The 27,858-nt window shown below is 35.4% G+C and overlaps 1 protein-coding gene and 1 long non-coding RNA gene across 4 annotated transcripts in view; one reads left to right on the top strand and one right to left on the bottom strand.

Annotated features, from left to right (window-relative positions):
* LOC118351201 (uncharacterized) overlaps nt 1–26,711 on the top strand; it is a 185,855-nt gene extending 159,144 nt beyond the window's left edge. Inside the window, exons 5-6 of one of the 3 annotated variants that reach the window (XR_007402929.1) lie at nt 24,183–24,263; nt 25,797–26,711. This is a non-coding gene — a long non-coding RNA (uncharacterized LOC118351201). Of the gene's footprint in view, nt 1–15,390; nt 15,769–24,182; nt 24,264–25,796 lie in introns of those variants that run through there. The other 2 variants (XR_007402928.1, XR_007402927.1) reach the window with 2 other exon arrangements.
* LOC112664467 (28S ribosomal protein S14, mitochondrial-like) lies at nt 4,501–16,065 on the bottom strand. Its single transcript, XM_049095534.1, has 2 exons — nt 15,951–16,065; nt 4,501–5,249 (listed from the first exon to the last, which is right to left on the bottom strand). Exon 2 carries the CDS (start codon nt 5,163–5,165, stop codon nt 4,791–4,793), a length of 375 nt encoding a protein of 124 aa, XP_048951491.1. The 5' UTR covers nt 5,166–5,249; nt 15,951–16,065; the 3' UTR covers nt 4,501–4,790.
* Nucleotides 26,712–27,858: the final 1,147 nt, after the last annotated feature.

Here is a 27,858-nt window from a genome sequence, read left to right as displayed (position 1 = left end):
CCAGTTATTTTCCACTTGGAAAACAGTTTTTTCAACTACACTATAAAACTAAAGGTTTTGTGCCTTCTGAGTTTCTTCTCTCTTACGCTAATTTTATTTTGTGTTCCTTTTAGCTTGCACTGCTGAGTAAACATGTATAGAGAATAGTTTGTGCATTTCAGTTTAATGACTAGCTGAGAACTTTGATGACAGCAGATCATTTCTAATGATTTATGCCAACAATGAAACACTCTTGAATCTATTATTTACTATAAATTTTAATGACTCTACAAAACTGTTGTATGCCTTTTCAAATAAGCCATTGTGCATCAATACATAATTTCCCCAGATGCCTTCTCTCTTAAAAGACTGCCTGAAAAATACCTTTGTAATGAGCCAAATACAACAGAAAGAAATTTTTTCATTTGAGATTAGAGACTGAATGACGTTCATTTACCAGAATAAATTAGTCATTTCTTTTACATTTAATATGTAACATTCAAAACTTAATGTCCTTTTGAGGTAAAATTTAAATATGGAGAAATAAACAGACCTTCATTGTATGATTTGTTGACTTCTGATAAATGTATACACCATGTGCCCACAACAATAATTGAGGTGGTAAATATTTCTGTCACTCCAGAAAATTCCCTTGTGATCATTTCCAGTTAATTCCTATGCCCCTAGGCTGCCACTGCTTGATTTTAATCACTATAGATTAAATTTAATTCTTTTCAACTTCATATAAATGAAATTATATAACATGTAATCTATATCTGGCTGCTTTTTCTAAATATAAAGTCTTAAGATTCATATTTTTATGTGCATCAGTAGCTAACTTAAAAAATTTGAAGGGTTCCTGGGGTGGCTCGGTTGACTGAGCATCAAACTCTTGATTTCAGCTCAGGGTTGTGAGATAGGGCCCCATGTTGGGCTTCACAGTGGGCTTCTCCCTCTCCCTCTGTCCCCACTGCACACACTCTTTCCAAATAAATAAATAAATAAAAAATAAATTCAAAAATAAATAAATAAATAAATGAATTGAATAGTATTTCATTGTGTAAATACACCACCATTTATCTAGTCTCCTGTTGATTGACATTTGATTGTTTTCAGTTTTTGATTATTATGTAAAGAGCTGTTCGAGCTAGACTTTGTTGGACATATGCACATATTTCTTGTGGACATACTTTTTCATTTCTCTCAAGTAAATATGTGCATGTGGAACTGATGTTGTAGGGTAGATGAATACTTAGCTCTATAAGTAACTGCTAAACTTCACTTTGAAAGATACTGACAAACCTAATGCCTTTTTATTCTATAATAATGTGAGAACTGCCCAGCTGCATCCTACAGCCAGACTTTGATGTATCAAGTTTTCTTTCTTTTTAAGGATTTTATTTATTTATTTATTTATTTATTTATTTATTTATTTATTTATTTATTTATGAGAGACACACAGAGAGAGAGGCAGAGACATAGGCAGAGGGAGAAGCAGGCTCTTTGTGGGGAGCCTGATATAGGTCTCAATCTCAGGACCCTGGCATCACAACCCAGGTGCCCCACAATTTTTCTTAATTAATAACTTCTGATATGAGTTTTTAAAGAATAGTTTCAATCTAATTGATATATTATTCTAAATAGTCTTAAATTTTAATTTAAATACATGGTAAAAAACTGTAAATGTATTTTGATGTGTCTATGTAATATATTGCATTCCTACAGAACATATATCTGGTTAAGACAAGTCTGTAGGATGCTGTTCTAGAGTCCAATTACTTTAACCATTATAGTCCAGAAGAGTCCAACCAATAGACATTTCCATATATAATAACACTCAAGACTTTATGGAGCCAGCGATGAGTTGAGAAGGCTGAGCCCACACTATATAATAAGAACTGTGAGAACATAGCATTTTCTCTTCCCCTTCTTTCCTTCATTTGTTGCAATTTGACAATTGCGTAAGATGTTGGACAAATGCCAAGATCATAATTGCTCTTTTATATATTGGTATGTTGAAATTACTTGTGATGTAGTAATTTTTAAAAATTAATAATAGTTAAGGTAGTAATGTATATACATAGATGTTTCAGTACCTATGAAGTGTTCAGTGTGCCTCTTTCTGATTATATCCTTCTTCTTCCCCCATTTTCAGGGGTAACTGCAATCTTGAATTTTGTGATTAGCATTTCCTTACATTTCTTTTTTTTTCTTTCTTTTTTTAAATTTATTTATGATAGTCACAAAGAGAGAGAGAGAGAGGCAGAGACATAGGCAGAGGGAGAAGCAGGCTCCACGCACCGGGATCCTGACGTGGGATTCGATCCCGGGTCTCCAGGATCGCACCCTGGGCCAAAGGCAGGCGCTAAACCGCTGCGCCACCCAGGGATCCCTCCTTACATTTCTTTACAGCTTCCCTTATATGTTTTCGAATAAAATTTTGCTTAGATTTATATGTTTTTGACATTTTTGAAAAAAGAAATGTATATATTCTGAGACTTGCTTTGTTCACTTTTTGTATTACACTTATTCATGTTGATGCATGTAGCTATAGTTCACTCATTTCTTCTCTTCTCAAAAAATTGAGTTGTTTTGAGTTTTTCTTTGCTGGGGAAAACAATGATGTTCCAAATATGGTTGGTTTCTTTCTTTCTTTCTTTCTTTCTTTCTTTCTTTCTTTCTTTCTTTCTTTCTTTTTCTTTTCTTTCTTTTCTAGAGAGAGAGAGAGAGAAAGAGAGAGCAAGAGTGAGAGTGTGGGCAGAGGAGGGACAGAGGAAGAGAGAGAGAGAATCTTAAGCAGGCTCCATGCCCAGTGTGGAACTCAATGCAGGGCTTGACCTGAGCCAAAATCAAGAATCTGTAGCTTAACTGACTGAGCCACTCAAGCATCCCCAAAATATGTTTATATGTGTTTCGTGATAAACAGATGCAAAATTTTCTGTAGCATATAATCTTTGGAGTAGAAATTGATGGGTCATAGGATATGTGGATTTACACTTTGCTGGATAATGATAAATTGCTTTCCAAAGTAGCTATATTAATTTATACTCTCACCAGTAGTGTATAAAAAGTCCCTTTGTGAGGGATGGAATACTTCCAAACTTGTTTTATGAGGCCAGCATCACCTTAATTCCAAAACCAGACAAAGACCCCACCAAAAAGGAGAGTTATAGACCAATATCCCTGATGAATACTGATGCAAAAATTCTCAACAAGATACTAGCCAATAGGATCCAATAGTACATTAAGAAGATTATTCACCAGGACCAAGTGGGATTTATCCCCGGGTTGCAAGGCTGGTTCAACACTCGTAAAACAATCGTGATAGATCACATCAACAAGAGAAAAAACAAGAACCATATGATCCTCTCAATAGATGCAGAGAAAGCATTTGACAAAATACAGCGTCCATTCCTGATCAAAACTCTTCAGAGTATAGGGATAGAGGGAACATTCCTCAGCATCTTAAAAGCCATCTACAAAAAGGCCACAGCAAATATCATTCTCAATGGGGAAGTACTGGGAGCCTTTCCCCTAAGATCAGGAACACGACAGGAATGTCTACTCTCACCACTGCTATTCAACATAGTACTAGAAGTCCTTGCCTCAGCAATCAGACAACAAAAAGAAATAAAAGGCATTCAAATTGGCAAAGAGGAAGTCAAACTCTCTCTCTTTGCAGATGACATGATCCTGTACATAGAAAACCCAAAAGACTCCACTGCATAGATACACTGCTGGACCTTTTGCAGATGTACCGAGAAAAACCTGCTGACAAAGTTACAGACAAGGGTGGAAGCATTTTTACAAAAACCTGTTGTTTGTTAGCTGTTTTATTGAAGACAACGAATAGGGCCTCTAGTGTTCGAAGTAAGTCCAAAGTTGTTGACCGTATTTATAGTCTCTACAAGCTTACAGCTCGTAAACATAAAATGAATACTGAAAGAACACTTTATAAACAAAAGATGAATTCTTCTATAAGTACTCCCTTTATTCCAGAAACACCTGTAAGAACCAGAATAGTTTCAAGACTTAAACCGGATTGGGTTTTGAGAAGAGATGACATGGAAGAAATCACAAATCCCCTACAAGCTATTCAAATGGTGATGGACACACTTGGCATTCCTTACTAGTAAATGATAACATTTTCAGTATGTACCGTAAAAAATACTAAAGCTAATCATGAATGTTTAAAGTGTTTTTGGCTCTCCTCTGTACAGCTTCTGAAATCTGACTCTGTATTAAAATTAAAAAATATATATGTAACAATCAAAAAAAAAAAAGGACTTTGATCATGAGACCTAGATATCTCGCTCCCTCACTAGAAGCCGGAATGCTGCCTCTCTTGCTCATGTGCTTTTGTGTATTGCTTGACTCTACACAAAATCTTGCCCCAAAGATCAAGTTGTCTGAAGAGCCAACTGTGATTGTGAGTGTTGGCTGTGTCATTAAAACTTGTCATCTCTAAAAAAAAAAAAAAAAAAAAATCGCCCAACATGCTGGTGTACAGAAAGCTTTTTTTTTTTTTTCTCACAGAATATTTTTTATTACTCTACTCCTTGTACCATGCATGGAAACAGTGTGTTTCATTTTTAAGTCCAAGAGAAAAGATAATTCCCAGATAGCTGGAATTCACGGACAGAATGAAACATCCAAATTTCTTCATTTGAAGTTAAAAAGTACTTTAGCCGTAGGCAGCATCAGGCAGAGCAGACTCCCATGCTGCACCCCTGTGAAACTAGGTTCTCCCCGAGCGGAGAGGTCTCTTCTTGCCAGAACTGGTTTCCCTGCTCAGAAGGTTCAGAAGCCGGTTACCATACTGCTGGCTGGACCCCGGACAGCTGCCCGTGGTCTGCTAAGTGACGGAAGACAATACGACTAAGCCTCCAGCGCCGCTTTGCACCACGTGGACGGGATGTCATAACACACCGGTTTCGGATTCTGACAGGACAGCTATCCCGGGGAAGGGCGGCGGTTTCTCCATCAGCCACTTCCTGAAGATCTTTTGGCAAGATGGTATTCTTTCTGAGTGCATTGATCCGTAGCCTCTCATCTGCATATTCATAGGCCATTTTTCGTCTCTTCACATCACGCAACGTTTTCCAGTCCACATAATAACCTCGAACTTGGCCTGAAGCTGATGAAGGAACCATCTGCCCGACGGTCCGCAGCAGAGAGCCCAGCATGAACTCTTACAGCAATTCACAATGTGGCAGGATACAAAATCAATATTCAAAAATCCGTGGCATTTCTATACACTAACAATGAAACTGAAGAATCAGAAATTAAGGAGTCAATCCCATTTACAATTGCACCCAAAAGCATAAGATACCTAGGAATAAACTTAGCCAAAGAGGTAAAGGACCTATACCCTAAAAACTACAGAACACTTCTGAAAGAAATTGAGAGAACAGAGAGATGGAAAAATATTCCATGCTCAGGGATTGGAAGAATTAATGTTGTGAAAATGTCAATGCTACCCAGGGCATTTTACACGTTCAATGCAATCCCTATCAAAATACCATGGACTTTCTTCAGAGAGTTGGAACAAATACTCTTAAGATTTGTGTGGAAGATGTGGTGTGTATATACAATGGAGTATTACTCAGCCATTAGAAATGATGAATACCCACCATTTGCTTCGACGTGGATGGAACTGGAGGGTATTATGCTGAGTGAACTAAGTCAATTGGAGAAGGACAAACATTATATGGTGTCATTCATTCGGGGAATATAAAAAGTAGTGAAAAGGATTGTAGGGGAAAAGAGAGAAAATGAGTGGGAAAAATCAGAGAGGGTGACAAAACATGATAGATTCCTAACTATGGGAAACAAACATGGGGTGGTGGGTGGGGGATGGGGTGACTGGGTGATGGGCACTGAGGGGGGCACTTGATGGGATGAGCACTGAGGGTTATACTATATGTTGGCAAATTAAACTCCAATAAAAATATACATATAAAAAATAAAATTTAAAAACCACAAAAAAGTCCCTTTGTGTCAGAACTTCTTAATGCCTGGTTATATATTTTTTTTCAGTTTCGTACATTTAAAATGAAATCTCCTGGTCTTATTTACGTTTTCCTAATTACTAATGAGAATAGAGTGCATTTCTATATTTTAGATTTGTGTTTCTGCTTCTGTGAAGTATCTGCCTTTTGCCCATTTTTCTAATAGATTTTCCTTTTTCTTATATATTTGTAGGTTTTCTTTTAAAACTCTTTTGTGGATTACGTGTCTTGCAGTTGACTTCTCCTAGTTCTTAATTTTAAAGTAGTTGAATTTACCAATCTTTTCCTTTAGGGTCTGTGTTTCTTTGTCTTACTTATCAGGAGTTCATAAAGAAATCCACCTATGTATTTTTTTTCTAAAATATTTTCATTTTTTTCTTTTTATTTACATCCTTCAATTTCACCCCCCCCCCCATATGAAAAGCCATTTGTTCCAGTGCAATTTACTGCATGGTCCTGCCTGTTTCTGCATCTCCATCACATATGATGTATACAAGAATGCATACTTCTTCATGGACTCTGCTCAGTTCTATTGATCTATATTTCTCTTTCCTTACCAACGTCATATAATTACTTGTGGTTGTAAAATACTAAACATTATTACAGCAATAGCTAATTAAGTAGCCTCTTTAAATAATGCCCACCCCCAACTCTTTTGTCATATTTGGAAAAGTTTGCACAAAATTGGAGTTTGTTCTTTAAACATTTGGTAGAAACTTGCCTGTGGAGCCATCCAGGTCTGGTATTTTCTTTGTAGGAAGATGCTTAATTACCAATTAATTCATTTTGTTAGAGGGGTTTCCAGGTTGGCATAATTTTACCCATAATGTTCTTTTATCTTTTCATTCTCTATCTGCAATTGTGTTCTTGTTTTAATCACATTTTAGTTTGTACTTTCTCTCTTTTTTTCTTGATGAATATTGCTAATATTATCAGTTTAGTATTCTTTTTTAAAAACCAACTTTTGGCTTAGTTTTCTTTATTGTACTTTTGTTGTCTATTTAAATTTTGTTCTTGTCTTTAACTCTTTTATTTGGATTCATTTGAGCTTATCATACTGTTTTTTTCTGATGACTTAAATGAATGCTTTGATTATTAATTTTTGAACTTTTAAATTCAGTAATACAAGTATTTCTGGCTATCCATTTATTTCAAAGTACTATTTTGGCTGTATCCCACAAGTTATGACATGTGGGATATTCTCTTTTGTTTAGTTAGAAGTATTTTCTAAATTCGTGTAACTTCTTTTTGGCCCTTTATTCATCAACATTCAACATAGTTTTTTTTTTTTTTTAATGTGTGCGCTCACCAAGTGCCAGGGGCTTTTCTAGACCTTTGGGATATATCAATTAAAACAAATACACAGAAAGACAAAGTTCTCTATGGTAGTGAAGCTGTTGGTACTTGCCCATATCTCTTTGTTTATCTTTGAGATCTCAGAGGAAATGCTCGATATGCTAATGTCTTTCTTCATCTCTCTCTGCCAGAGGATATTCTCTAGCCACAGAAGCAAGCTTGGTTATGTGGTAATTCAGAAATGCTGTAGAGTTAGTGCCCAAGAATGATCCTCAACCAGTAAAGTATGGAATGATTCTGAAGCACACCCACAGCAGTATTTCTGAGGGTCCCCAGTGGGAAGACACCCGTTTCTCCAGTTTAGCCTGTTCAGTATCGTACACTATATTGGCTTTTTTCTCTTTCCTTTTTCACCTCCCAACCCCTCACTGTGCTTTCTGGCAATGCCTTTCAAAGGAACTACTATTTACATTCACGTTTTTATTTCAGGATCTGCTTGAAACAACTAGGGTTACATTCTGGTGAGAGAGACAATAAATAATAGATAAAATAAAAAAGTAAATTATGCAGTATTTTCAAGTTGATAAGTGGTATGGAGAGAAAAAGAGCAGGGTGAAAAGTATTTGGAGCAGTAGGTGAGCGTTTGCAGTTTCATATTGGGTGGTCTGGGTGGACTTCCTTGAGAAGGTGGCATTTGAACAAAGAATAAGGAAGTGACAGATTTAGCCATGTGGCTGCCTGGGGGAGGAGCATTCCAGCTGGAGGTACCAGTCTGGTAGCAGAATAAGTGGGAGAGTGTGCTTGGTATGTTTGAGAAACAGAAGAGACCACCATAAGGCTGGATGAGCAACATGGAAATTAGTAGTAAGAAAAGTTTAAAGAGTAGTGGAACCAGTTCACATTAGGTGATTATATACATTTTGTTTTATACTCTGAGTGAAATGGGGAGCCACTAGAGGGTTTTGTGAAGACGAGCCACCTGATTGACTCTAAGTTTTATGAAGAGAGGTGGGGCTGCTGCAGTGCGAATGGTCTCTAGGGAGCCTAAGGTAGGTTGGGGAGATTTGTTTAGGGGCCATTACTATAATTCAGATGATATATAAAGCGGTTCACTTGAGAGTAGGGTCAATGAAAATGGTAGGAAATGGCCACTTCTGTAAATATTCTTTTGATAGAGACAAAAGAATTTCCAGATGATTGAATTCTGTACATGAGATGAGAAAGGGGGTCAAAGATGAGTCCAGAATTTGGCTTTAATCATCCACTAAGATGTACATTTATTAGAAATGGGATTGTTGGTCCAGAGTAAGGTGATTGATATTTTGAAGGCATTGCCAGGTTGATCCCTTTAGCAGTCCCATCTGTGACAGATCAAAAGCTTTTGGCAATAAATTCTCTATTTTTGAAAACCTGAAGATTTCTTTATTCTATCCTTGCTCTTGATGGTAGTTTCATTGAGTATAGAATTACACTTCGGCAATCAATTTCTCTTAGTATTCTGAAGACATTATTCTAATGCCTTTTGGATATTATTGTAGCTTGTAGAAGTCAGCTGGAAGACTAAATTATTATACCTTTATGGATAGTGTGACTTTTTGGGTACTTAAAAAAGAACTGAAGTATAGTTGACACACAATGTTACACTAGTTTCCCTTCCTCTCTGGAACCATCAGTTTGTTTTCTGTATTTATGGGTCTGTTTCTGCCTTTTATTTGTTTGCTTATTCATTTGTTTTACTTTTTAGATTCCACATGTAGGTGAAATCATATGGTATTTCTCTTTCTCTGCCTGGCTTATTTAGGATAATACCCTCTAGGTCCATTCGTGTTGTCACAAATAGCAAGATCTTATCCATTTTTATGGCTGAATAATATTCCTGTGTGTGTGTGTATGTGTGTGTATATCTTCTTTTCCATTTATCTATAAATGGACACTTGGGTTGCTTCTGTATCTTAGCTATTGTAAATAATGCTGCAATAAGCATAAGGGTGCATATATCTTCTTAAATTAGTGTTTTTATTTTCCTTGAGTAAGCAGTGGTGGAATTACTGGATCATATGGTATTTTTATCTTTAATTTTTTGAGGAACCTCCATACTGTTTTCCATGTTGGCTGAACCAATTTACATTTCCACCAAGAGTGCATGAGGGTTCCTTCTCCAGTGGTAAAAAAACAAAACAAAACAAAACAAAACAAAACAAAACAAAACAAAACAAAATAAAACAAAAAACCATAAAGAGGATAAAACTTTCTTGTGTTTTGATTCTAGCTCTTTAGCTACTTTTTATATCTCTTTTTTGTCTTTGATGTTATGTAGTTCCATATGACATGTCTACATGTGCCTTTCTTTTTCTTTATCTTGACATCACAGGGTTTCTTGAATTTGAGGAATGTTCTCTTTAAATAATTTAGAAAGATCCAGAGCCAATATCTCTATGAATTTTACCTCTTCTCTTCTCTGTAGAAAATTTTCTGGAGCTGTAATTCTCATTTTATTCTCCATGTCGCTTTACCTCTCTTTCACATATACCATGAAAAAATTTTTTGAGGAGCATACTATTTAATATGTTTAGTTCTATTTTTATCTTATTTGTTCTTAATTCATTTACATTGGTCACTTAGGCTGTTATGCTGCAGAAATATTTAAATCCTGAACTCTTAATAGCTTTAAATATGAGCTTTATTTCTCATTCATGGAAATTGCTCTGAGGGCTCAGTGTTTCTGCAGAATATCTCCATTCCAAACTGGCATCAAGGAATGAAGTTTGCTTACATTTTGTGGCTTTACTATCTCAAAATGGGGATTCAAGTCTTGCCACAGCAGGGGAAGAGGGAGTATGGAGAACTTAGGCCTATTTTTAAGTTCTTCAACCTGGAGAAGACACGTATGAGTTCTACTAATAGCTCATTAACCAGAAATAATCACATTGGTACAACTGAATTTCAGAGAAGACTGCAAAATGTAAAGGAACACATGGAATAATCAGTGAATAATAATACTCTCTGCAAAATCTCTCAGTTTTAGATTTTTATCTATATTAGTCATAAATTTGTTTTGCCATATAAACATATGGGCAAAATAAAACTATATGTATAGCTTAATAAATGATAAGAAATTCTTCCATATAACCACCATCCTAGTTAAGAACATTATCTGTGGGATGCCTGGGTAGCTCAGCAGTTGAGTGTCTGCCTTTGGCTCAGGTCATGATCCTGGGGTCCTGGGATCGAGGTCTGCATCTGGCTCCCCACAGGGAGTCTGCTACTCCCTCTGCCTATGTCTCTGCCTCTCTGTGTCCCTCATGAATAAATAAAATCTTAAAAAAAGAAAAAAGAATACTGTCAGCACTCCAAAGCATACATTTGCTTTCCTTCATTGCAATTTTCCTACCCCCAAAGATAACTACTATCCTGACTTTTATATTAACCATCTCCTTATTATTCTTTATGGTTTTCCGCTTATAAATACATCATTAAATAATGTAGTTTAGTTTTGCTTGAGACTGTATATACTGCACATATTTTTGTTTGTTTTGCTTATGTCTTGAGATTCATCTGTGTTCTTGCATCTAGTTGTAGTTTGTTCATTCCATTGGTCAACTAGAGATGGACATTTAGTCTCCAGGGTTTTTTTTTTTTTTTTTTTTTTTTTTGTATTTTGAATAAGGCTGCTATAACCACTATTGTGTAGCATATAAGTGTACATGAATTTTTCTTGAGTATTCATACATTAATGGAATTACTTTGGGTAGGGGTATTTTCCATTCTAACAGATAATGCCAGACTTTTCCAAAGTGTATCTATCAGTTGATTCTCTTACCAGTTACATATGAGAGTGAGATTCCCCTTGCTCTATCTATATACTTGCCAAATTTGACATTGTCAGACTTTTGAGAATTTTCTAATGTATTTTGATGTATAATATAGTTTTTCTCTGATTTTACTTTTTACTTCCCTGAATGAACACCTTTTGATGTATTTATTGGCCATTTATGTTTCTTCTTCTTCTTAAAAACAGATTATCTTTTATATTGCTTTCTGGAAGTTTTAAAATTGTAAAATCCCTTTTTGATGTATGTTCTATGTCAGTTCTCTTAACTCTTTAAGTACAGTAAACATATATATTTAAGTCTTTACTCAATAATTCTAATATATGCCATCTAAGTGGATTTGATCTTATTTGTTATTTCTATTGATTTTTGTTCATAGTAAGTTGATTCCTTGTGTTTTCAAGTTTTTTGACTGTGAGTTCATGTTCTTTGGGAGTTTATCTGTGAAAATTCTCTCAAGTTTTAATTTTAAGGTGTTTTCTTTCAGAGTGTTTGAGTTTGCCTCTGCTTGGTGTCAAGGCATACTACTAATTCATGACTACTTTAAATTATTGGCCAAGGCTTCTGGGGAGCATCATAAGCAAATAATATGATTTCTGCTCCATTTCAATTGAGATTAGGCTTCTGGTTTAAGAATTTTCAGAAGAGATGATCATTCCTTCTCATCCTAGAGCTAACAGAAATAAAATAGGCAAGTATCTTTATCTTCTCCTTGTGCAGTATGGAGTCTTAAAATTTCAGTTCATTCTTTCACTAAGATGTCAGCTCTCAGGGATTTATTTTTTTTTATGAGAGTCTAATCCAACTTCCTATTTGGTTTAGTCCCTAGGTTTATCCCTGTTCTTTAGTCACATAGCCTGGTAAGCATGAAGCTGTAGGCCTCTCGGGATCAGCAGATGTTCCCATGACAGGTACCAACATAAGCATTTTGTTCTCTCTCTGGATTCTGCTTGTCAGTTCTGGCCTCTGAGGATTGCTTTCAATTTCTTGTCAGTTCTTTTGTGCAGTTATAGAATTTTTTTTCTTTTTTTCTGCTCCCCACCCCCCTGAATCCAGCTTTTAAAAGTATTCTATATTGTAAGGATTTTGCATGGTATCTGATGACTCATATTGTGGAATAAGAAGTGAAGTGTTTTTTTTTTTTTCTTAAAGTTGTAGAATAGATACAAAATAATCATTATAAAATGTCACTCTCCATTGCTTTATGTAATTTTTTGAATGGGTTGGAATTGTTGGTGTTAATCCTAGCAGATTAGAAATATGCATGTAAATGGACCATGTGAGTCAGATGGGAAAATATTCAAAAACTAATAATAGACAATGCAGAAAGCAACTTGAAAGGATGCTACCCTTCCCTTTTATTGCACTCTTCCCTCTTAGATGTTGATAAGAGGAAATGAGAAAGGGAAATATCTTGATTGCTATTGAAACGGGTTTCTCAAACTGCTTGCTCAAATCCAATGATAAGAAATTAAAATAGAATTCATTTGCTTTAGAGATAGTGCATTTAACATATTATTTAAGGTCAATTTAAAAAGTAATGAAATATACACAATTGTTTTACAGACACTGTTGACTAACATGAACATTGACTTGCCAGTACTAGGGGCTCCTGTCAGTATAATTTAGCAATCACATGGGAATCATTGGTCTGAGAAACTTTTATTATTAATGCAAAATTAATCAGTTTTGATTTTTGAAATAGTTTTCAGCCAACAGTTGAAATTTGTTCTTATTTCTAAAAAAGACTTATGAGTAAAGTTCTTCATACATTTTTATTTGAACAAAAACATATCAGAAGAAATTATTGTCAATAATTATAAAGCACATTTTTGAATTTTTAGATGCAATAGCTAAAAGATGGTTGTGGTCTTGTAATTTTTATTGTCCTTTTGGTAATTTCTATTGTCTAAAATATGTAATTTAAATATTTAATAAGTATATGTGATTTTAAGAAACAATTTTTCACAAGTGGAAGGTAAGTATATAAACCACTATTATACCACTTTCATTGGAAGGTTAAAAATGGAGGATTGAAGCTCAATAACAAATCATCTTTTATTAAAGAAGAATGAATTTTATTTTAATGTATTTTAATGTCCTTTTTTAGTTCCTCATGCACAAAATCAAATATTTAGACATTTACTTTGAAACTTAAGTTTAATCTATAAAACATGCCTGTAGTATTGTTAGATTTATTTATATATGTGGTTTAACTATTGTTTTTGGCTGGAATGTACAGTGACCTAATAATTATGCAGTGTTGACTTGAGTACATTATTTTACAGATTTTATGGGTAGCACTATTATTTAAAGAATTTTTTCCTTATTAAGAAGTTGAGTTAAAAGTGAAAGCTAATATTTATTTTTTAATAGCCAGGGCAGTAACACTTTATTTTAGTGAGTTTTTAAATGAAACTGTAAATTTTCTATTACTGGTTTACATTATTTCACCCAGAACAAAATGTATTAGTAGTAGAATTTATATAACCAGTAGAATGGAAGTTGATTAGAGTTTTACTTTTCACAGATGGTTGTGTGAGGAAAACATCTACTGTTTAAATGTTGCTTAATTTCCACTATCTGCCCTGCCCTGCCATAAACCCATTAAATGTATTCCCTTGTGGAAGAGTGGTTCTTCAGCAATCATTTTCCTGTATTTTTAAGAAATAACACTGCTCTGGCCCAAGTTGCAGATGAGTATACAGACACACAACCTGACCACCTTCCCCAGCCTCCATAACAACCAGATGTGGGCTCAATTATCTTTTAGCCACAAAATGTGAATGGAAGTAATGTGTGCAACTTTCTGTCATATTCTCTGTAAATGCAATTTCTTGTCCTTCATTTTCTCTTCTTCCTCTTCTGATACTCTGGAACATGTAGATAAGACATTGTAGAGACAGTTCCAATCCTGCAGAATAAGGTAGCACCCTAAGGACCAACAACACAGGAAAGAAAGACCTGGCTTCTTGGAAACCACATGGACTAACGTTGCCTTTCTACCTACCAATCCTGTGCTGGGACCACCCACCAATTCTAGACTGTTAGATAAGAAAGAAAGGAACTTCTTTCTTGACTGGGCTAAGTGAACCACTGTATTTTTGAGCGTCTTATAAGTATAGTTGGTTAGTCTATGTCCTAACACATCTGAAAGTAAGCTAATACAACTTCCATGTCTGTGCTGTCAGATATACTAGTCATCGTCCCTCTAGCTACTGAACATTTTAAATGTGGCAAGTGTGATCGAACTGAATTTTTAATTGTATTTCATTTTAATTTGTTTACATTTAAATAGCACAGATAGCTAGCGGGTATCATATTGGACAACATAACTGTAAACTTTTAGACATTATATAAATGTTAAAATTTATACCTTTGTAAGTTAAAATTTTACAGAGATAAAAATATGGATTACAAAACTTTTTAAGCAAATTCTCCTAAAGAACTAAAATTAACAGCTTATATGTCATATTTTAAAAATAATTTGAATACCTTAAAGATCAGGAAAAATACACAAACATTGCCAATATTCTTATAAGACTTATTAAATGAATTACAGAGATATTGATTCTATGAAGTTCAGATTATTGCTTTATTAGCTTAGAACATATTATTGTTATATCTCTTTCCTAGAGTTAGGAATCCTACCTTGAACTTTCCAAGGTTACAGATTTAAAAAATATATATTTTATTTATTTATTTATGACAGACACTCAGAGAGAGAGGCAGAGACACAGGCAGAGGGAGACGCAGGCTCCATGCAGGGAGCCCGACCCGTTCCTGGGTCTCAAAGATCACAACCCGGGCTGAAGGCGGCGCTAAACCGCTGGGCCATTGGGGCTGCCCAGGTTATAAATTTTTTTGAATTACCAAGCAACTGCTTTTTAATTGGGATATTGAATTATTACCTAGTAGAGTCCAATTGCAATTTTCCAGTCTGAGATGAAAAGATAGAGATAAAAAGAGGCTGGGCCTCTTTTTAATAGGAATAAAGCAGCTATATCAATGGGGCTTTAAAAACTCAACATATGCCTTTTTTGTAGGTTTTAGTTGTTTGAAACTTGGTGTTTTTCTCCAAATGATATGACCTTTAAGTTCAATTTAGACAATATTATATTCATTGTCCTGAAATTGTTATATTTTGACCTCCTTTGCAAGTATTACTGGAAAATTATACTTAATAAATATTAACGCCTTAATTGTAAGGCCATCAAGACTTCATCTCTCAGGAGACAAAGGATGAAGCCTGCATAAAAACATCTCTTTTTTAGGATATTTGGCTAATCCATCATCTTGGAACACAGTCGCTATGCCAGACGTGACCAACAAGGTCAAGTAACTTTGGATCAACTTTCTGCCTGGTTATTGGAAATGCCCCTTGTGGTGAATATTGCTTGCTCTCAGAGTAGTTTCTGCCATTAATAGGACAGAATTGACTTACCAGTTCTTTGTATCTACCCTGTTTATACAGGATGAGGACAGTACATCTCATATGTTATATAGTTAATAAAGAGAATTCTCATATGTATTCACATATTATTCAGTATTATAATTAATACTAAGTGATTCTGTTCTGCTAGGATCACTTTTCTTGTGTGGTTTTATGTTAATTTTCTTTAAAAAAATAAAATAATGGATATTTAATCATTCAGTTTGTATCAATTGACTATTTTTTCCTCTTGGATACTTGAAAGGTTGCAAGTTAGCCAATGAGAGTTCCTATGAGATGTTTCTTTAATTCCCCAATATTGTGTACATTTTGAAAATGTTCCTTCTTTTTAACTACAACAAGGTGTTACATCTTCATGAGAGTTTATTTGGAATTGGTTACCTTTCAAGTTTCCTTGTCTTTTTGCTGCAAGGAGGTGTACACAAATGTTGATGAGCAAACATTTTGAGGTCTATTGATAGAAATGCAAAAAAAAAGATTGTCCTTAAGGTTTGGTTTCACATTGATTTTTTTTCCATTTAATAACTAATGTTATTAAATCCTTTAAACTCTACACCTAATATAAACTTTATTTTCATTATAAAACTCCTTTTAGATGTTTAATTTCTTACACAAACTTTCAGTACTCTCTTCCCACTGAAAAATTTTATGTCTCATCCATCACCATTTTGAAGGGAGGTGGGGAGAAAGAGATCTCATTTGAGGAATTACAGAATTTTTGAACAGGCAAAGGCTTTGGAGATCATTAGTGTGTTCCTTTCGTTATATAGATAAAAAGTTGAAGACGCAGAGTGGACAACTTATCATAAGTTGTATGTCTGTATGTATATGTATACACACACTTATACCCCTTTTTAAATTGTTAAAAATAGTTATACCCCGCTGGAATTGGGCTTTGGAGACTTCCCTGTAAGTGTCTTGGGATTCCTAGACAGATTTGGAGATGGATCAGAATGTACTAGGGCCTGAATTAGGACTGATGCTTTCTCCCTAAGACACTGCTCTGAGGCTATACCTGAGGGTAGGAATTATGTCAGGCCTCTCTCAGACCATCCTCCATCAATTTAGAAACCAAGGGGATTATCAAGCCACTCCATATTTAGAATGAGAAAATGCCAGAGGGACAGTTCAAATCTCAGGTTACTCTGAGCTCATACAATCTGTGTGTCTGCCACAACTGCTCTATATTTTAAGAAATTTTTGAGATAAATGGTATGCCTTATGACTGAATTCTAGCATGAAAATTTAGGTAAAACAGTAGATAATCTTAGGAATCATGAAAGTCATCTAATTCATTTTCCTTATATACAGAACAGAAAACAAATCTGGTTTAAATTTAGGACGTTAAATTATTGGGGTATCAATTCATAACAAGCAATTTGTTCTAACTTTTTAAAGAGTTGCAATAAAAATAAGCAAGAATTTAATTAGATATAAAATATTTTTTTGGATTAAAGTGTTTTTTGGATTATAATAGTTAAATCTGCATAATATTTTAAGCCTTTTTAATTTCAAGTAGATGTCAGATAAACATAGCTAGTGTGCTATAGTCATTAAAAACATCTTTTGTAATTTTGCTGCACAGAGAAAGCTGACGGGTGAACATCCATTAGCATTACCATCTTATATCTAATAAGATATATTTAACATAATAATCTAAAATTGTGAGACTGCTAACCCCCATTCTCAGTAGAAGCCTTTTCTTTGATCATGCATTCTTATATTTGTTTCTTTGGATCTCTTTTTGAAAAAGCTACATAACTAAGAACACAAAGCTTAAAAACAAATTATTTATCATTGGATTAAAATACTTCTGTTTGCTTATATTAGCGCTTAATACTTTAGATGGCTATGAAATATAATAACATAATATTAGTGAAATTAGTAAGACCATGCATGTTTCTATGATGAATAGCAAAATGAATTATATTTTGTACATCCAGCTTTACATGTACATAATTGTTTTTAATATTATTAAAAACCTTCAAAAATATAACAGTAGTCTATCCTATTACTTTAAAAAGTACATTGTTAAAGAACAAAGATGAGAAATTGAAGTTTTCCGTTAGAAGATGTCTTAAAAAGCTGTCACTGAATCAAGGAAGTAATTTGATAAAGACAGCAGTCGACTAGAAATAGAAACTGCTGTTTAGCCCCTGCAGTAAAGCCCTGGAAACAGCTACACAACTACATTTTATAGACTTTACTGGGCTATTAGCTTTATTGTTCAGAGCATATTGATTTATGCAAAAGAATCAGCAACTTTAACTATTTCATGGAAGACATGAACAATTATATTAAAACTTATGAAAAAATTATACAGCTCATTTAAATTCATGGTACTGCCTAGGTTATTTTCATTATACCAATTTGCAAATATAATAACTCATCCTTGAAATCCCCTTGCCTGGCACTTTTCTCTTCTTAGCAAAATCTAATAGGGCAGAATTTCAGTTAACTCTCATGTCATAATGATTTCTTTTCTTACTTGGGGAAGATTTTTTTCTTAACCTACTTTAAAGCAGTCAGGAAAATAAGTGATTAAAGCACATCTAGTGGTGTGGTGTCCTTAGTTTTGTAGAATAAGTTGCTTTCTTAAGTTAATACAAAATATTCATTGTAAATTTATTGCGAGGGGAGATATATGTCAAGATTGGCACACCATAACTCAAATGTGTGAAGAAAACCATCTCTCTTTCTTTATATTATAACTGTTGTCTTTGTCCTCAAGCCCTTCATCATACAAAGGGAAAGGAAAACTTAATTTGTCAATTAAAGTAATTCCATTATTCCTCTGTCAAAACTAATTTTTTTTGAGGAGATTGACAAATAATTCAGGTCTTTTCTGTCATTATCTTGGGAAATGGAAAACTCTTTCCCACATGGTATTGAATGAGATCCCCATGCACATTTGTTGTTCTTCCATTTGAGGTGTTTCTCTTAATGGTCTCTAGGCAGCAAAATTTGTGTGATTACTCCCTTTCATCTGTTCATGATTGATGGTCCATGTCTAGTGTGATTCTTGTTTTTTTCTTTGACATGGTCAAGATGCAGATGTGGCCTCTGTTGTCTTCAGGTCTTGCTAGCAGTAGTTTCCTTGATTCTGGCTGAGATTCCAATTTGCTCATTTTCTTAGATGGTGTCTTCTATAAACATTCTACTACAGAATCCCTTGTCTTCTTCCTGCAATAATCTTATTAGTGAGCTCACCAGCTAGAACTCTCAGCTACTCTTCACATCTTCTGTGGGACCTGTTGGGTGTTCTGCATCCTCTACATACCTGACATAGGCCAAAACACAGCATCCTGACTGTACTATATTTTCTTTATGTTAATGCACAACCTTCTTCAAAGTGGTCTCTTTCTAGAGTCCCAAATGAGAATGATGGTACAGACCTGCTTCTGGTTTCTCTAGCATTTTGGGGCTCTTCCTATTGCTTTTCCTTATATTTGGCCCTGGTGATGAGGGTACTGGGGAAAAAAGCAAGAGATAGGAGGATACTTACAAATAACCTCTTTCCCCTTTCTATTGGGTTCCTTTTCCTTTGGTTAAAAGGGCTTTATTCTTTCTCTTCTTAACTAATTGGGGCTTCTTTCAGCCAAATCTTATACTTTCTTAGGTGGATTTGCTACCTAACTAGAGGGCCAAAAATGGTTAAAGATTGCTAGGAGAGAAACCAAAAAGGAAAATTTATCAGTAGATATTTAAAAAATATCCTCATCATATTCTTCATAAAACTCCTGGAATTTCATATAATGCTATCTTTATTTTAGAAATAAAAAGCCAATGAGAGAAATTAAGGAGAGTCAGGAATATACAAGTCTGAAACTTCAGGTTTCCCTGCTTTGGAAACACATCATTCAGTGGATATTTATCAGAGCCCCTCCATTGTGTGTGAAGTTTTGGGAATATTAACAAAGCAAAAGACATTGGCTCCTCTTCTTCTAGTTAGGTAGATAAGATAGATGTGTTGTTGATTAAAAATGGCATATGAGTGTCCAGTGAATCAACACTGTCATAGTTTATAGAGAGAGTGATTGATTTAGACTGGGCTAGTGAAAGAACATTTCATGAGGGGGTAAAATATAAGCTACTTTTAGAAGTATGGATAGGATCCATACTAGTGGAGGGAGGATGATAGTCTAAGGGAAAGACATAACTGTAAGAAATGGGTGGAGGAGAAAGATACAAAATTTATTCGAGAAACAAATAATTCATTTCTGTAGTCAATCTCCTATGTAAGAAATGCTAGGGAAATAAGGCTGACCAAGAAATTTGGGGGTGTTATATTTTGAGACATGGCTAATTTTGCCCTGATGAACAGGACATTTGGGAAGAATTATGATCTGGAGCTAAATGTTGTTAAGGCATAGGGACTCACATGCAAGTCGTATGAGAATCTGGTGGTCAAGTCACAAAGTTCCAAAGAGTGTGGAAACAGGTTTTGTTTTAACAACGCTGCAGTGGTATGAGTAAATATGGAAGGAAGCCAGGGATCTTTATGTGTGAGAAGAGCTTAGAATTCAGTGGCTATAATACTTGAAGACCAGAAAGCTGCAGAGGAAATTTCTTAGTGGATGGGAAGACTCTAGTCCAAAGAGATCCTGTCCTGAGAGTAACAAGAAGGAAGGGCCTCCATCACTGAGAGGATCCCCAGGATAACAACAAAGGCTTGATGGGTCATTTATGCTCTCTGGGAATCTCATCCAATCTCAGGGTTTCTTGATGACATGCAAATGTATGTGACTTGCTCGTGGCAGCACAGTTTATTGGCAAGAATGGATTTGGGAGTCAGACAGACCTGGAATTCAGACAAGCTCAGTTGTCTTATTTGCTACTTGTATGATCTTGAGGCAATGACCTTAATATCCATTAAAAAATATCTTAAATGGAGGGCAGCCCTGGTGGCTCAGCGGTTTGGTGCCACCTGCAGCCTGTGGTGTGATCCTGGGGACCCAGGATCAAGTCCCACATCGGGCTCCCTGCATGGAGCCTGCTTCTCCCTCTGCCTGTGTCTCTGCCTCTTTCTCTCTGTGTCTATGAATAAATAAATAAAATCTTTAAAAAAATATCTTAAATGGAGATTAAACCTCATAATTAAAGAGTTATGTTGATAAGTGTTGCTAGATGAGGTATAATATGTCTGTCCAGCCTATAACAGACACCAAGCATATAACAGGTATTATATGTCTGTCCAGAATATAACAGACACCAAGTAAGTATTAATTTTTGTTTCTACTTACTGATATCACTTTCACAAATGCTTAGAGTCTCCTTCATCTAGATGCCCACACAGCACCTCAGAATAAATGACTGCTGTTGAATTCAGTATCTCCACTCCCAATCCTGCTTTCTATTTGCATTTATGGCACTAGCATGCCCCCTGTTATAAGCCTTTAGCCCAGAAGCTGTAAAGGATATATGGAGCCAGAATTGGGGTGAGGCCAGGGATGTGAGTTGTGCAAGTACAGGATCAGAGCCTGTCTTTATTAAAGTTTTTGATATTTTTGGTCACAGTCACTGTGGAAAACAGTATGGACATTCCTTAAAATATTAAAAATAGAATTACTATGTGATCCAGGGATTCCACTATTGGGTATTTACCCAAAGAATACAAAAGTACCAATTCGAAAAGATATAGGCACCCCTATGTTTATTGCGGTATTATTTTCGATAGTCAATTCTGGAAGCAGCCCAAGTATCCATCCACAGAGGAATGGGATAAAGAAGAGGTGGTAGATATACACAATGGAATATTACTCAACTATGAAAAAGAATGAAATTTTGCCATTTGTAAGAACATGGATGGACCTAGAGGGTATTATCCTCAGCGAAGTAAGTCAGAGAAAGAAAAATGCCATATGATTTCACTCGTATATGGAATTTAAAAAACAAAAAGAGACAAACCAAAAAACAGTCTCTTAACTATAGAGAACAAACTGGTGATTACCAGAGGGGTTGGGTGGGGGATGGGTGAAATAGATGAAGGAGTACACTTATTGAGATGAGCACTGAGTAATGTAGAATTGTGGAATCACTATATTGTACACTTGGAATCAATATAACTAATATGTTGACTATATTGGAATTAATGTTTAAAAAATTTAAAATAAATAGTCTCCTTTAAGTTTAAGATAAGTTTTATTGTATGTAAATTACACCTCAATAAACCTTTTTTAAAATTCATATTTTTTTGATATTTTGTTATTGTATTTTTTGCAATAATTTTTATTTAAAAATTATTGCATTAAAATATTATGTATCTTGATTATTGAAGTTTTGGTGTCTCCTTAAATGTGCATGAGGTGAGTACCTCTCTTGCTTCATCCTAGTCTTGGCTCTGAAAGATTCAGATTTATATATATATTTTAATATATATATAAATCTATCTGTAGATATATTGTGTCTGTTTTGCATATTGTTCTTTAAAATTTGAATAATTTGTCCACATTTAAAAATCAGCAGTTGTCAGATAAGCATCCAAATTTATGGCTTTTTTGGAAAAATTCTAAAACCCAGCACCACTAGATCTGTATTTCCTACACAAAGCAGTTGGAATAGAGATTAATAGGAGCTACTTTGTATAGAGGGGTCTTGAACTCGCCAGTTTGCCACAGTTCCCACCTTTCTCTCCTTGTATGTACCTGCATGTTCTTATACTTTACCTTTGTGCCCCATCTTTTTCTTCTCTCATTCCTTATTCTTTTCCTCCTTCTTCCTTCCTTCCAAACTGACCATTTCATTCTACTTTATGCCTCAAGTTACTCTTCTATACTTTTCCTGGTCAGCTCTTCTCCATGTTATGCTGCTTTATGTCCATAGGGCCAAAGAATATAGACCTGTAAGAGAATTTCATCTCTTCTCCTTATTTATAGGCAAGAAAGCTGAAAGATGATAAGGTTGAAACTTTTCAAAGTTCATATAATTAATAAAGGAAACAAATTAGACCCAAGCCTGTGTCTTTGAAAATAACCTTCCCAACTTTAACCCCCCTTTTAAAATATTTTCTAGAAGCCTCCCCTCTCTTCCTCAAACCTAAAATTCTAACTCACCCACTGAACCTTTGTCATGGCAAATTTTTATTTAGAGTACTATCATCATTGTTTAGGGTCCTGTCTTTTGTATCAGAATGCAACAATTTTGGCTAAAAATGCTGGGATACTATGGAGAAAGTTGACTTGTACAGCTGGTACAAGATAAAAATGGGTATATTTTTTATGTGATAAATGACAAAAGAAGAGGGGAAAGGAGGAGGTAAGAGAATCTGCAGGATTCTGGGTGGTCTTTGCTTGGAGGAAAGTCAAACCAGTTTGCTGGATTGAAACCAGGTCACATCTTTGCTTTCCTTGCCTGTTTCCTCCTTGAGATAACAGTTGAGGAAATAATTCCATAGGACCTGGAGAGTTTTCTTTCCTGTGTCATAGGTCTCAGTTGGGATGGTATTAAACTGGGTACTTAATACACAATCATCTTAGTCATGGAGACTGAGGCATATGAGAAGATAAAAAAGTGAAGAGTGACGTGCAATGACAGCTTCTTGAAAGCCTTTTACAAAATTCTCTGTGAGAAGGTGAAGATTAGGACTTCAAATAGCTGTACTCTGTCTGTATTGTATTTGTTAATAGGGATCAAAATCCAAGGCAGAGGGCAACCTTACTGCCTTACTGCCTAAGAGTTTGTGGAGGAGGGTTTGATGGTCTTTACGAGTTATTCAAACACTAATCTAGGTATTGCTGTGAAGGTATTTAGTAGATATGATTAAAGTCTATAATCACTTGGCTTTAAGTGAGGGAGATTATTCAAGATAATTTGTGTGACTCTGACTCAATCAGCTGAAAGGCCTTAGGAACAGAGCTGAATCTTCCCTAATAGGAAAAAATTTGCCTGTGGACAGCAACTTCAGTCTTTCCGAGAGTTCCAGTCTGCCTTTCCTGATGGCCTGCCCTGTGGGTTTCACATGTGCCCAGACAGCTCCCACAATTGTGTGAGCCAATTTCTTGCAATAACTGTCTTATTATATATCTCCTACTGTCTGTTTCACTGGTTGAATCCTGGGAAAGTGGGGAGAGTATAGAGGTATCTGAAGGGTTTTGTTCTGTGTATAGCATTGGCATCTTGAAGATGCTAGAGCTGAGTACTGGGGTGGGAAATATGAATATGTTTAGATGCCAAATCTGAGTCCACATGCTTTTATAAAATCAGTGAAATGTTTCTAATTTGGAGGAAGTGGTTCATACTGACTACTAACACTAAAATAAAATTTGATATGGTGATAAGCATGTCTTATGTTCCAACTATACAGGATGATGTAGATTTTATAGTTTTTAAGCTTCAAAAACTCAAGTTCCTCAAGTTAAATCAAGCTCATTTTCCATTTCTGGATGTCAAGGACAAAATGTCAAGGAATTGCATATGTGAGAGATCAGAAGTAGAGGTTGATGAGTTTTACGGTACTTATCCTGGAGACCTCATTTTAGAATACAAAACGTGCTTCCGTTAAACATTAATAATATTCAATCCTAATTGTCTAAGCATTTCTCAACAAAACATTTCCTTTCTGTAGTCTCCTGCTTTTTGTTCAGGTCCCAGTCTTTGACCACATTTATTTTACAGAGGGACATCTCAATGTGCATCTTCCAGAGAGAAGAATGTTACTGAGCAGGGCTTAGGGCCTTAACTCAGGAAAACTAATTGGTATGTAAGCAGTGTGTTCCTGCTTTTTGGCATAGTTGAGTTAAGAGTGTTAGGTCTGTGTGACTCATATATCATTTTAGAATTTTAGCAGAAATGGCATCTAAAAAGAAAATGTAAATAAAGAATAGAGAGATCAAAATTTAAAAAGGAACCATTAAAATGGGTAGAAAATGTACTAAAATAATAAGATGCTGACAATATATTAATAAATGAATTAACCTCATATTTTATCAGAGGTCTGCTTTGGGCCTCATTTAAGCAGTGTTATATGTAGAGCTAGCTGAATATCTTTTGTAATACCTCTTAGAAATGTTTATAAAGAGATACCAATCATATGTCTAAAGTCAGTGCTTGAGTCTGTTATGATTTTGTAGGAGTACTACTCAATCTTTTATCGAATAATTTTATATTTCTATAGTGAATATAAGTCTTCTAGACAACAGTTATGTCAATAAGTCAGCACTTAGGGGCTTAATATAATTTCAAGTCAGAAAAAAACATAACCTTGTTTCAGACAAGATTAAGTTCAGTTACATATAACAGAAAATGCAAAGCAACAGAAGCTTAAACAAAATAGAAGTTTGTTTCTTTCTCTAGTAAAAGATGTCTGGAGGTATAATCTCCAATGGCTGGGATGGTCATTCTTCTATCATTGGGGAGCCAGGAACTTCTATGTTCTGGCTCCACTGTCTTGGAATATGACTTCCACTCTCTCTTCATGGTTTAAGATGGCTGCAGCTATGTCAGTAATCATGTTTGTGTCCTAAGCAACACAAAAGAAAGGAGAAGGACAAGAGACGAGCAATTACCAGCTCAAACAGAGCCCTTTAAGAAACTTCCATAGAATTCCATACATATAGCAATCCTCTTATCTTTGAGGGTTCAGTGCTAAATCCCTTTATCATATTGAATGCTAAGGAATCTGGGAACACTGTCATTAAGCTGGTGCCTTACTGCCCTGAGTGAAGTAGGGCAACAATGAAGGATATAGAGAACTAGCTGTCTCTACCACACATCTGTATTTGAATAAAAATTTTATAAGAAAGGAAACAAATGTTAAGTGCCTTGCCTAAAGTAGAAGGTGGACCAAGATCAGGCTTCTTTTAAGTCTGACTTCTAACAGAATAATCATGTTCTCTATCAAGTTTGTTACCATTAGCTAGAGCATTTTGGTTTCTTGGTGATCTTCTATGGCTTTGAAAGTTGTTGGTATGTATAACCGGGCAGAAAGAAGAGAATGAGTTACTGGAGTAGATGTAGGAGTACATAGGAGTGGTTATGTGTATGTGTGAATGAAAGGCCTTTTGAGTGTGGCAGTACAGATGGACTGGTGAGTGGCTGGTTGAAGAATGGAACCTTTCTTGCTATGCTAATGGACTAAAATGTTGGAGTCTATTGTGTGGGAAATGAAATATGATTACACTAGACAGAGCTTTGAAGGGACAACTTTCCTTCTCTTTTCCCTTTTGGGAGACTGTGCCTTTGTGATGCATTGTGATGCTTTATGTAATTGTCCATTCTTCTTTATTCCAGAGCAATGCATGGTCTCCTTTTCTGATCGAATTAGATTTATATGGATCAAGCTGAGTGTTTTGGAATTCACAGTCTTGGAGTTGGCTGAATGTTGGGGAGAAATATTTGAATCTAAGCTATCATCTTTGTGCCAAGATTTTGGAGATTTCAAAAGCCACTGGGGAACTTTTTCAGTGCTAACTGGAGCATGTAGCCTATCACAAGATTTCTGAGTCTCACAAGAAGACATTTAGATCATTAGATGAGGTCCCAGAGGAGATACATTTCTGAAGTGGGGCAGAGATTATAATTGTAATCTTTAGCACAGTTCTCTCACCACCTTCATCTTGTAGTTTTAGTGGGCTGGGGATTATGAAATGTGATAAGTGCTTGGCTTGCACACAGCTAGCACCTCTTAGACTTCATCATACCACCAGACCTACCATTGCTGTTTACTGTAGCCCAGGATTCCGGGGATTGCATGCCTACTGGGGAATATGCTCCTAATAATACTTAACTAATTGGCATATCATGTGGTTTCCTTTAATAGTTTTTTCTTTAGGAGATGGCCAAAATAAAGAGTGAATAACAAAATTTCTCTTCTTTTCTTTTTTAAAAAAGATTTTATTTATTTATTCGTGAGAACCACAGAGAAAGAGGCAGGGACATAGGTAGAGGGAGAATCAGGTTCCCTGTGAGGAGCCAGATGGGGGACCCAGTCCCAGAACTCTGGGATCATGCCCTGAGCTGAAGCCAGATGCTCAACCATTGAGCCATCAAGGCATCCCTGAATAACAAAATTTCAAAGGTGGCACATGATGTGTGTGATTTTCTAGGTTTGTCCTTATTATATTCAACTATATGACAAATGAGCTGTTTAACAGTTAGTCTATTGCTCAGTGCCCTGCTTTCAGAACACGAGGAATTTCAAAGCATTTTACCCACAGAAACCTATCAAAGTTTTGAGGTGGCTAGTCTTATCAGAAGAAAGCTTTAATATCATTCTTAACAAACTTCATAAATTCTTATCCTGAAAATTCTCATCTATATCATGTGTAATGATACCACGAAGTTCCTTAAATAAATTATGTGGGTAAATGAAAGATTTAAAAATTGATCAGCAGCATCTTTATGGTTTATGTTTAGATTATTTTATGACCTCAAGACAAATATTTGTTTGTGTTCTCATTTTGTAAATGGTCTACTTTTTCTCCAAGGTGTTCTTGGGATTTTGGACAAAATTAGGCAGAATATATTCAAAAGAAAATGAAATGAATATTTAAATTTGTTATCTGAAAGACTAAATTAAGACTACAAACATTAAAAAAAGTAAATTCCTAAACCAGGAGAAAATATGGTTTTATAGCAGAATTACATATAGAAATAGATTATAAAAACATAAAGATTGGGAGCTTAGATGCATAAACATAAAATTCAATGTCAGCCAAAATTTATGGCTAAAAACAATGTCATTTTAATTGTGTAATAAACAAAAGTTATTCACACTATTTGTTGTTATACTTTTGCAAATGTTTAAAAAATGCATCTATTAGAAGGGAGTTTGGGAAGATGGTGCAGTAGGAACACCCTGAGCTCACCCCATCTCATGTTTACAACTAGATACCATCCACATCCAAATCCAAATCAATAAACTGAAGAGAGTGATCTGATCCAAAGACTGACACAACAAACTCCACAACTAAATACAGAGAAGAAGCTGCATCTGAAAGTTGGAAAATCAGGAAGATGTAGGGAGGCTGCTCACAGGAGGGACAGAGCAGAGTGTGGGGAGAAGGCAGAGAAACTGGCACTTGCACTTGGGAGCTCACATGAGGAAGACTAATTCCCATAATATTTGGCTCTAAAACCCACAGGAGCTGAATTCCATGAGTTCATAAAACTAGTAGGACTTGGAGCCTGGAGCCTTAAAAGTCAGCTGACTCAGCACTGGGAGAGCTGGGAGGATGAGTGATAGTCTGGTCACTGCCCTTAAAGAGATAGCAGTCTGAACAGAAAGGCAACATAAAAACAGCAGTTTACACAACATTGGGGGTGGGGTGGCAAACAGGAAACAGATCTAGTG

Source organism: Canis lupus, chromosome 17, assembly GCF_003254725.2.
Source record: "Canis lupus dingo isolate Sandy chromosome 17, ASM325472v2, whole genome shotgun sequence".
Lineage (NCBI taxonomy): Eukaryota > Metazoa > Chordata > Mammalia > Carnivora > Canidae > Canis > Canis lupus.
Note: the sequence above shows the minus strand (reverse complement) of the source record. Positions and strands in the feature narration are given on the sequence as shown.